General features: G+C 45.3%; 1 protein-coding gene across 1 annotated transcript in view; it reads left to right on the plus strand.

The window, feature by feature from the left end:
* The window catches only part of LOC107294993 (platelet-derived growth factor receptor beta), a 102,785-nt gene that overhangs the window by 71,141 nt on the left and 19,672 nt on the right, over positions 1-11,972 (plus strand). Inside the window, exons 4-6 of the mRNA XM_015824278.1 lie at positions 676-942; positions 2,220-2,362; positions 4,105-4,273. Of these exons, the coding sequence (XP_015679764.1) occupies positions 676-942; positions 2,220-2,362; positions 4,105-4,273 (579 nt within the window). The remainder of the gene's footprint in view (positions 1-675; positions 943-2,219; positions 2,363-4,104; positions 4,274-11,972) is intronic.

An 11,972-nucleotide genomic window follows, 5' to 3' on the forward strand; every position in this document is an offset into this window, starting at 1 on the left:
AGAGAGGAGAATAACGTAGGCAGGCTCAATTGCTCGGGAGGAGAGCATCCTGCCCCACTCCACAAGGCACACCTGGGGATTAGGATTTAAGGAGACACTGTGGGGTGGGGCATTTGCGGGAACAAACGTGGTATCTTGGGACAGTTGTGAATTGTGTGTTGTCTTTGTTTGCTTTACGACCACAGACTGCATTTCTGAGTCTCTCCTTGCAGACTGCAGGCAAGCTGAGATTTAAAAGGACTCATTAAGTTTCTGTTTTGTTTTCTTGTTATCTGTCTGGCATTGAGGATATTGTATACTTCTCTCGCTGTACTGAAATTGCCTTCAGCCAGAAGCAGCTGAAAGAAACGTGTGTGTGTGCGTGCACACTTTGGTTGAAGTCTTGCCAGCATATGTGGGAGCTTTTGGGGAACACTGGCAGTTATTAAATGACTGTTTCTCTTGTCAGCTGACTGCCTCCATGCGGGGCCCTGGGTCATCACACACATCTATTATATTGCGCAACAGTGTAAGAGAGGGGAACCAAGCCATGTCTCTGTTGGATTCCTCCTTCCCATTCCATACTGAGCTACTCTGATCACAAGTAATATATCCCTTATTACTGCATCTAGGAGGCTGTTTGAGGCAATCAATCTAGTCGATGACCAAATAGCTTCTCTCCATTCTTGTTCATAGATCTCTCCATGCCTTTCCTACCAAGCACCCAAGAAGACACATTTGTGTTCAGCACAGGCTACGATGAAGTCATTATTCCTTGCCGTGTGACAAATCCCAATGCTACAGTAGCTCTTTATGAAAAGAGGGTTAATGATCCAGTCCCTGGAATGTATTTTCCACAGCAAGGCTTTAAAGGCCAGTTCGAAGACAAGACCTACATCTGCAAGGCAACAATAGAAGATGAAGAGTTTGAATCTGAAACATTCTATGTCTACAACCTCCAAGGTGAATCTTTGATCAATATTTACAAGTTTTCACTATTACACATAGCATTAGCCAGTGTGTGGAGCAGAAAGGGTTTTCTGAATGAAAACATCATCCTAGGTAGGGGTGCAATAGCAATAGCACCTAGAGCTATATACCGCTTCATAGTGCTAAGCGGTTTGCAGAGTCAGCATATTGCCCCCAACAATGTGACTCATTTAGGAAGGATGGAAGGCTGAGTCAATCTTGACCCGGTCAGAATCGAACTGCTGGCAGTTGGCAGAATTAGCCTGCAATACTGCATTCTAGCCTCTGCGCCACCCAACAACGGGAATGCCACACAGAAGAGAAGCCCTATTTGTTTTTTGTTTTTTTTAAAAATGCTTATGCTCATTTGAAAAAGCAGACTCTGACATCATTCTGGTGGGTGGAAATGACAGGTCTTGTGTATCTGCTTCACTAAAAATCTTGGGCAAGCTTTGCAAAGTGATCCATCTTCTTTTGGAAAAAAATACTTCTGTTTTCAAGGAGAACACATTCATTAAACAACTGAGAAGTGAACAGGTTGCAGTGGAAGCTAGATCATTACTTGCCAAAATGATGGACTACTCTTTGACACTTGAGCAGAGCTGATATGTTTGTTATAGGAGGCTGATCAGTTTCATCTGAGCTATAATATTTAAGCTGCTTTGCATATAGGGCATTTCTCTGATTATTGTAATGTGAATTTATTTTTCTGATTGTCTCTCAATCTGAAGTTGAGGGAATGGTCAGATCAGGTCACCTTGTTGATTTGCCAGAGCAGAAACATACTGATATCTCCATTGTGGTTAAGTTCAGTGCCAGGCCAAGGCCTTTGCCCTGTTCTCCACAAGATTTTAAGACTTTAGGCTCTAATAGAAGAGAATGTATCTATCTCAGGGTTGAATTATGGAGTCCTTGGTGCTCTCTGAGCTTCGTTGTTGCTTGCAGACATTTTATTACCCAACTAGGTAACATAATCAGGCTGAGGGTGTTACCTAGTTGGATAATGAAACATCTTCAAGAAAACAACCAAACCCAGAGAGCATCAAGCACTCCACTGTAGGGTTTCTTGTTGTAGTCCTGTACTGGGGTAGTTATTATTCAGTGTTAACATCTTATGCTTTATTAATATTGGAGTTTTCAAATTGTCCAACAGAAAACAATTTTCTCATACTGAGATAGCCGCATATTGATTGAGCTTGTTGCAACTGTTTTTCTATATAAGTTGCTGTGAGCTAACTTTCTTCCCTATTCGCTGTTTTGTTCTTCCACAGTTTCTTCTTCTCCTACATCCTTAATCAACATTTCTATCAGTGCAGTGCAAACTATTTTGAAACAAGGTGAAAATATCATTGTGACATGTACAGTAAGAGGTATTGAGTTGATTGGTTATACCTGGAGTTATCCTGGACAAATGGTAAGCAAGTAGACATGGATCTTTGTACATGTATGTACACACACACACACATTCATGTGAGTGTTTGCATTTGTGCCTGTGTTTTCTAATTCCCACAACACTATTTTATGCCCTAGGATATCAAACCATGTAGTAGGGCTGTATTATTATTATCTTTATCTGTCCTATTACCTATTCCTTTAGCATCTTATGACTATCACTTTGTTGTTATGATTTATGCTGATTGTTTTATTTATTATCTTATAATGATTCTGGCCACAGCCATCTTCACTTCATTTTCATTGCCAATAATTATCACTGAGTGTTGTATCTTATGATTCATGATGATTGTATTATGATTATAATGATTTATCACCTGTTGCTTGTATGTACACCGAGAGCGTATGCACCAGAGACAAATTCCTTGTGTGTTCAATCATACTTGGCCAATAAAGAGTTCTATTTCAGTCATAGGAAATAAAATAGACTCTGAGATGTTTTCTCTACAGAAGTATGCTTAGACATTATTGCAGAATGGCAATTGAACATTTGGCCATCAAAGCAAAACAAAGACATTTCCTTTCTAAATTATTACAGAAATATCTGCAAACATTCTTTTCTAATCACAATAATGACAAAATGTGCATCATAACTCTAGCAAATCCATTCATGTTGGCCCCACCACAGGAAAAGCCTAATCAGCTGTTGGTGTTAATTATATTTATGCCCCTAGAATAATGGTCAATTATACAGAAATAGCCCAATAAGTAGCTTAGTCTGATCAATGTAAGCATTTATATGCCATTGTGAACATTTTGAATTGGCTTCAGAAGACGGCCAGCAAGAAGTGATTTCAACAGGTGGGTTATTGTGGACAACCAGAATGCTTCTGCATTCTGACCAACAACTATTTCTGGACCCACTTTCAAGCATTGGCTAAACAACAACTTTACAATTCTCCAACCTTGAGATTATCACATGACTCACCCAAACCAAGTCTTTCTCCTTTAGGTAGGAATGCACCTGGATTATCAGCAAATGCTGATAAAAGGCCCTCCTTGCCATTGAAGTTATGTGACTGTCCAGCATGAGTGCAAGATCCAAGAGAGCTCCCAGATCCTTAAAGCAGAATGCTTTAAGGCATATCTCCCAAATCCTAAAGCTCAGTTCCAGAAATTAGTAGCATCTTCTCAGCTCTGTCTCTTTGCAAATTATTTGCAATTTAGGGACATTTTTTCTTCACTTCTCCTCTGTGTACTTGAGATTGGAATACTGCCTTGCAATATCAACACAGACGTTCTGCTGCAACTCATGTTTGTTTTTAAAAATATAACATGGAGGCTGAGAAAGATGTGCATTTTATCATCCAGAGTAGCAGATTTATATTTTTTTATTATTATCAAATATCCTCATCAAAGAAGTGTTCTACAAAAGAGAACTATCATCCTGCTTCTTGAGGAGGGAAAAGGTATACTGCGACTTTATCATATATATTTCAGGTTTGGTATTGGTATGTTTTCTCCTGAAGTCTTACGTGTCATATGTGCTGGTTTGCCATGTAACCATCAGACATTATACTAACAACAGAGGAACAATTGTCATAGACACAGTAAAGAAAATATATTTCCCTAAATGAAAAATAAATCCATTTAATTATTTGAGAATGTATATGGTTATGTTCCTTGTTGTTTGAGCTTCGGAAATGCTGAATGGATTAGTATTGAGTATTACTTCCACTGCATTATGTTTACTGTTTTTCACAGGTAGGCAAAGAGGTAAAACCTGCGACAATTATTGTTCCAGGACATTATACTAGTTCTATCCTAACCATTCATAATGCAGACTCAAATGATCAGGGTCTATATGCATGTGAGGCCACGGATACCTATCATGGACAGAAAGAAGAACAAAGTATCTTTATCAGAGTGATTGGTATGTTGGATGAAATCTTTTTCTTGTCACCAAGCTGATACCATATCTTCCTGAAATAATGTTTATGCTTTAGGCATTTTAGTAGTACATAAATGCTGATTTTCATAGGCAACATTGGGGGAAAAAAATCTCTTTTCAGTTCATTCCAACTGAAAAATAATAATAATGTGTGAATCAGTTTACCAGTATCATTTTGCTTTGTTTTAAGAAATGCACATTTGTTATAAGACTATAAACAACATTACAAGGCGTCCCTGTTGAAGTGTTATATTTTGCTCAAGATGTCAGCTTTTTTTTCTGGAAAAAGCATAGATTGCATGGCACAGGAGGTTTTTTAAAAAATTCTAAACTGGGATTGTGTTCCAGACACTGGTTTTCTTTCACAAAACTTTATGTGATAGATATGCCAAGCTTCAGCCCAAATTGCTCACAAAAATAGCAAAACAATATTTTCCTTATTAGTTGCCTGATAATTTTGTTCATTCAGAAACACTGAAAAATATTTGCTTGCAAAGTTTCTCAAAATGACTCTTCTTTATGTTGAAGGGGAACTAAAACAAATCAAGGAATTCCTAGACAAAAGCCTGGTTTTGACATGAGAGGATTAACTTGGTGATTAGCCAATGTCATCACTGCAGTTGCCTAAAATCTTGATGCATTTTAGCTACTCCATAACGAGGAACCTCTGTTTCAAAGCAGTTGCTCTCTCCAAAACAAGCAAGCCATCAAAAATAACAATTTTGCAGATCAGTTTGTCCCCTGCTAAAGAGCAGGGGAATTTTTTTTCTAGTCTCCAAGAAAGAAAACAGATGTTCCAGGTTGTCTAATACAACTCACCCTGGACTAATCCAACACTGTAGGGAGGAGGTGACAAAAAGGATCCTCAAACTTGCTGTGCTTTATGTCTCATTTAAAAAGAAGGTAGTCTGGCAGTACACTACAAAGTTATTTTTATTCTGTGACCAGTTAGAATAAAACTTTAAAAAGAAGCTATAATTCTGGGAATGGTTTGATCCTGTTGCTCCTGAGGAAGTGGACGGGATCCTAGAGAATATGTATGCAAGCACATGTGTTGTAGACCCATGTCTCTCCTGCTTTGTGAAAGCTTCCCGGGAGGTGACAGGTGGGTGGACTCTGGCAGTGATTCATGCTTCCTTACAGGAGGCAGTACTGCCCCAGCACTTTAAGGAGGCTGTGGTCCGCCCTCTTCTCAAGAAGCCATTGCTGAATTCCACCCTGTTGGATAATTTCTGACCTGTCTCCAGTCTTCCCTTTTTGGGGAAGGTTGTTGAGAAGGTGGTTGCGCGGTAGCTCCAGAGGTTTCTGGATGAAACAAATTATCTAGACCCTTACCAGTCAAGATTCAGGCCTGGATATGGGACAGAAATGGCATTGGTCACACTTTTGGATGATCTCTGGTAGGAGCGGGATGGGGTAGTCCATCCATCCTTGCTCTATTTGACCTCTCAGTAGCTTTTAATACCATTGACCATTGTATCCTTCTGGAGCGGCTTCGGGGGTTGGAAGTGGAGGCCCTGTGCTATCCTGGTTCACCTCCTTCCTCTGTGGCCGCTCTCAGTCAATGTTAATAGGAGGTGAGAGATCCAGCCCTCGCCTACTGCTTTGCGGGGCCCAGCAGGGCTCGGTACTCTCTCCACTCCTATTCAACATCTACATGAAGCTGTTGGGTGAGATCATCCGTCACCATGGACTGAGATTATCATCAATATGCTGATGATACTCAGCTGTATATCTCAGCCTATGTCTGAGTTAAGCGATGTCGTGACGTCCCTCTCACAGTGCCTGGAGGCTGTTAGGGGCTGGATGGGGAGCAACGGTTGAAACTGAATCCTGGCAAGACCAAGTGGCTTTGGGTTTGGGGTTCTTTGGCCCATGGAGAATTGCCATATTTGATCTTAGATGGGGTGGCACTACCCCAAACAGACCCTATGCATAATCTGGGGATACTCCTGGACTTGCAACTCCTACTCGAAAAGCAGGGGGCAGTCATAGCCAGGAGGGCCTTTGCGCAACTGAGGATTGTGCACCATGTGCTGGACCAGTCAGTTAGCTTAAGAACTATGTTAGTGTATTTAGCATTTAAAGGGTTAAATGCTGTTTCCTTAAGAGATGGCTTATGGGTAATGTAGTTCAGTCATTAGTCTATGCTGTAGCTCATCTAGTCAGTGGGAGGAATTAAAAGTTATTGCAGGACATCCTGTTACATGCCAGGGTTGTAAAATCCTTTATGTAACCAGCATGTGGATGCATGCATGGCATCTGCAACCACGTTAAGCTGATATGGAGAATTACTGCTTTTTACCTACGAAAATGGACAGATATGCAAACACCGGATGTATCTTCAGCATACTAAGTCTTTGCTTAGAATTCCCGGACAATAAATATATGTTTTAAAACCATTTTCATTGAGTTAATGCTGTCTGGGCCAGAACTACAAAGCATCTTAGTTCAGATTCCGGAATACACCACTTATGTCCTTTCCTGGACGAACAATCCCTACTCATGGTCATTCATGCCTTAGTCACCTCCCGTCTTGACTATTGCAAAACATTCTATGTGGGGCTGCCCTTAAGAGCCTCCAGAATGTATGGTTTTGTGCAGACCTATCTGGCAAAAATATGGCACACAAGCAGCGTCCCCTAGTGGTCAAAGGGTGAACTTCACTGAAGTATCCACGCACGCAAGTAGCGACCCCTAGTGGTCAAAGAGTGAACTTCGCTGAAATACCCACACCCACAAGCAGCAACTTCTAGTAATCAAAGAGCGAAGTTCACTGAATTCACCTCAAAATAACTAGGACATGGCAGAGTGTCCCATTGATTCAGAAGAGTTGGTTCGACCAACCAACCTTGGTGAGCTACTCCAACCAGCCAGCCATGGAGAACTGCTACAAACAGCCAACCTTGACTTGTACACAGAAACTAATGTCCAAGCTTCAGTGAGGCCAAAGACATCTCAGATACCCTATGACCTGAGGCAACAAAGAAAGCCCACAGAAGTCATGTGATCACATCTGATATAAAAATGGAAGGCGTTCCGTGAACACCATGAAAGAAACTGGGAGAAATTACAGGAACTCTGCCAAGTGCCTAAAGAGGAGCTTTCTCCTGAACGCACTCGTTCATTGAAGTTTTTCTTCAAATGGAAAGACTATGGGTGCTGTCTCAAAAAGGTCCAGTTGCAGCTAGGGGATCCAACACTCGAAAAGGAAATGCAACAACTCAGGCTAATAAACAAGGAATGTGAGTGGTTCCTAGAAGAAAATAACTGCCTCCCTGAAGTCAAGCTACACATGAAAGAGACACTGTGGGAGAAGGCCAAGTCCGAAGCCTCCCAGCCACCACAGTCTGAGGAGCCCAGCAGAGTATCACAGCTTTTTCAGGTCTCAGGTGCCTCTCGTCACTCTAAGGTATCTATGCATCACAAGGGAAGAGCAGCTATTAAAGAACGAGATGGCCAAACTGGAGGCCAAACAAAAGGAAGAGATGGCAAATATGGCCCTGGATCAGGCCAGACAGAAGGACGAGATGGTCAAACTGGAGACCAAACAAAAGGAAGAGATGGCAAATATGGCCCTGGATCAGGACAAGATGGCCAAACTGAAGGCCAAACAAAAGGGAGAAATGGCCAGGGCTCAGGCCAGGCTTCAGCTTCTGCAACGAGAACAGGAGGCAGCCAGAAACGTGGCAAGAGTTGCGGCCCTACAGGCAGAGGCTGAAGACACTTCCTTCGCATGCAATTTGGAAAGGCTAGAAGTTGCAAACCCATATGACCACGTACAGGCCTACGTTGACAACCAGAGCATGTTATGACATGAGTAGGTGGGAGCACCATGGTTAACCACAAGTTCCCCAAGACCAAGTGGATAGGAAGAAGAATCTCAACCAGATGTGCCAATCAGTCAGAGAATCGTCATTGCACCATCTGGATCACGAGATCTTCCCTCCGGAGCTATACAACTGAATCCAACGAACCAAACCACAGATGGTCACTGGATAGGTCCAACTGCAATGGTGATGAATCCACAGCAGGAAGGTCAGCTGCTACAGGACGAGATTGCCAGGACTCAGGCCAGGCTAGAGTCTCTACTGCGTCAACAGGAAACAGCATCCCGAGGAGCCGCAATCACGCCCAACCACTGAGGAGAATCTCGACCACCAGATATGCCAACTGGCCAGGAAGCCGGCAACACACAATCTAAATAACGAGAACACCCCCCCCGACGAGTAAGCACACAAGAAGTCAGGCCTCCTCAGCTTAATGTAAAAGCAGAGGAATTCAGACCAAACTCACAAGGCCCCTCGTATGCACCATGGCAAGATACCCTCAGCAGATAACACGCTGAAGAAAATCACCAGCCAGCCCTGTGACATGCCCCCACTCTCGGGAGCAATGCACTACCTCCGCCCAGCTACACCCTCTCCGCAGCACCAACGTATCCTCAAAAACCCTGCAGAGGAAGGTTAGATTTGGCATCCAAAGTTATGCAGAAATTATTCGATAAACTAGGGAAAGAGTACGTAATGTGGAAGTACGCATTCAAGCACGCCCTCCACAATGAAGGGCTAACACCAGGCGATGAGATCGGGCTCATGAGGGCATGGCTAGGACCAGAATCTACAAAATTAATAAAGAACACTCACCTAGCCCTATTAAGCACCCAGTTATCACCCTTCAGCAAGCTTGGGAAAGGCTCAATAAGCGGTATGGCGCACCCGAACAGACAGAGACTTCGCTCTTGGACGGCCTTTACAAATTCCCTAGCATCAATATCAATAACCCTGTCCAGATGTTGGAATTCTCATACTTGCTCACACTGCTACAATCAGTACGAAATGAGCCCAACATGCTGAGGCTTGGCTGCCTTGATCAGTTTGAGAAGCAAAGGCTTATTATTAGAAAACTACCAAGACAATTAAGGGACAAATGAGTCAATATATATGAAGCTCACAAAGAGTCAGAATCCTGGCAAACCCCCCCCCCTTTGCTGTTCTTGCAGAGTTTGTAACCAAACAAGCAAAATGGTGCAATAATGCCTACAAGCTCGAAGACACAGAAAAATCGCTTCCAGCTCCCAAACGGACCAGTCAGAATTTCGGCACAACTAAGGGTTCATTCCAAGCTGCAAAGGGCAAAACTTTTATTTCCATGCACAAGACAGAGGTCACAAACTGGCCAAAGAAGACTTCAGACAAGCAATTGCCAAGGAGAATCCAATCTGAATCTCAGCAAGCAGGCAAAGACCTGAATTGTCCACTACATAAATGCTCACACCCTATCAACAAATGCAGAGAATTTGGAAAGATGTCCATGGACAAATGAAAGACCCTGCTCAAAGAGCACTGGATATGCTACAAGTGCTGTGAGTCTACGGACCACATAGCCAAAGATTGTGTAGTTAAGGTGAAATGCCAACTTTGTAACAGGGACAGATGCAACAGGTGCCTTCCATCTGGACTGTATTCCAGGAAGGAACTGCTGGCCCTGCGCGATTCCCCCATCGCGCAGGCATGGCCTAATACGATCTCAAGGGCCTGCCTTGATGAAGGGGTGTGGAACCCCGAGAGGTGGCATACAGCAACAGCAACTAGGGAACTAAGGAGAAGAAAATTGCGAGTCTTCTTAGAGGGGTGTTTTATTAAATTTTTAGGGGGTTCGGGGTTGGCCCGAGGGGACTTAGGGGAGCCCTCTCTGAGGCCAAGNGGAGGGGCAGATATGGCGGGAGCAGAGGACCATATCGGGTTTTGGGAGCACGCACACGCTGCTTACAAGCTTGTGGATGCTCCGATCCTCAGGGCTCTACTCGACTTCCAGGGACCTTAGATCCTCGGGCCCGGGACCATCGGCTGATGTTGTGCAACGCCAGGTCCGTGGTAAATAAGGCCCCCCTCATTCAAGAGCTCATTCAAGAGGGGGGAGCGGACCTGGCAGGTATCACCGAGACGTGGTTGGGCATGGAAGGGGGAGTTCCCCTTGTTGATCTATGCCCACCGGGTTTCCAGGCATTCCATCAGCCGAGGGCCCGGGGTAGGGGCGGTGGGGTAGCGGTCATTATAAGGGAGACCCTATGTCCGAGGGAGGCCACTGTGCCTCAGATAGACGGTGCAGAGTCCCTCCTTGTGAAGTGGGGGCATGGGGTGCAAGTGGGCCTGTTGATAATATACCTGGCCCCCTGCTATGTGTCAACGGCCCTGCCTGAGCTGGCTGACGTGATAGCCGGGGTGGCGGTTGAGACCCCCAGACTTATAGTCATGGGGGACCTCAACCTGCCATCAGCGGGTAAAACGTTGGCGGCAGCTCGGGAGTTCTTGGCCTCCATGACGACCTTGGACTTGACCCAATTAGTCCATGCCCCCACTCACACGGGAGGACATACACTAGATCTAATTTTTGTCTCTGGCCAGTGGCAGAATGATCTGGAAATGGGGGAGATAAATATAGAGCCCTTGTCATGGTCAGATCATGCACTCCTTAGGATGGACTTCCGGACCGCTTCTCCCCGCCGCAGGGAGACGGAACCGCGTAGATGGTTCCGTCCCAGGTTCCTGATGGACCCGGAGAGGTTTCTGACGGAGCTTGGGCCATATCCGGAGGATCTAGGCCACGACTCGGCGGAAAATATGGCGGCGGCCTGGGATGTGGCCGCAGCCGCAGCACTGGACCGAGTCATGCCGTTGCGGCCTCTGACCCGACGCAGATCTCAACTAGCTCCTTGGTTTACCGAGGAGCTGAGAGAGATGAAACGCCGGAAAAGATGCCTAGAGAGCAGTTGGAGGGCTACCCGAACCGAATCCGACCGAACACAGGTAAGGATACATGTTAGATCCTACCTTGTGGCAATGAGGGTGGCGAGGTCTAATTACTACTCCACCCTCATTGCGTCATCAGATAACCACCCGGCCACCCTCTTCAGGGTGACCCGCTCCCTCCTTCAGTTGAGGGGGGGACCCCCTGGTGGGGAGGGCTGAGGATTTTGCTCAATATCTGCATGACAAAGTCGCTCGGATCCGAGAGGGTTTAGACTCCGACTGGGTGGCCCCGGGGGAGGTGGCAGAAGCAGGTCTTGAGACTATTATATGGGAGGAGTTTGACTCTGTGGCTCCCGAGGACGTGGACAGGATCCTGGGGAGGCTGAATGCAACCACATGTTTATTGGATCCGTGTCCCTCCTGGCTGGTACTGGCGGCTCGGGAGGGTACACGAGCCTGGCTCCAGGGAATTATAAACGCTTCTCTATGGGAGGGTGCCTTCCCCGTGGTCCTAAAGGAGGCGGTGGTGAGGCCCCTCCTTAAGAAGCCTTCCCTGGACCCAGATGTATTGGCTAACTATCGCCCAGTCTCCAACCTCCGCTTTGTGGCGAAGGTTGTTGAGAGTGTGGTTGCACAGCAATTCCCTCGGCACCTGGAGGAAACAGTCTATCTGGACCCTCTCCAGTTGGGCTTCAGGCCGGGATACAGCACGGAAACGGCATTGGTCACATTGGTGAATGATCTCTGGAGGGCCCGGGACAGGGGTTATTCCTCTGTCCTAGTTCTTTTGGACCTCTCAGCGGCTTTTGATACTGTGGACCACAGTATCATGCTGCGGCGTTTGGGTGAGTTGGGAGTGGGAGGCACTGTTATGCGGTGGTTCTCCTCCTTCCTCACCGACCGTACGCAGTCTGTATTGGCAGGGGGAC

This window comes from Protobothrops mucrosquamatus, unplaced genomic scaffold (genome assembly GCF_001527695.2).
Source record: "Protobothrops mucrosquamatus isolate PMUCROS unplaced genomic scaffold, P.Mucros_1.0 scaffold2179, whole genome shotgun sequence".
Taxonomy (NCBI): Eukaryota; Metazoa; Chordata; class Lepidosauria; order Squamata; family Viperidae; genus Protobothrops; species Protobothrops mucrosquamatus.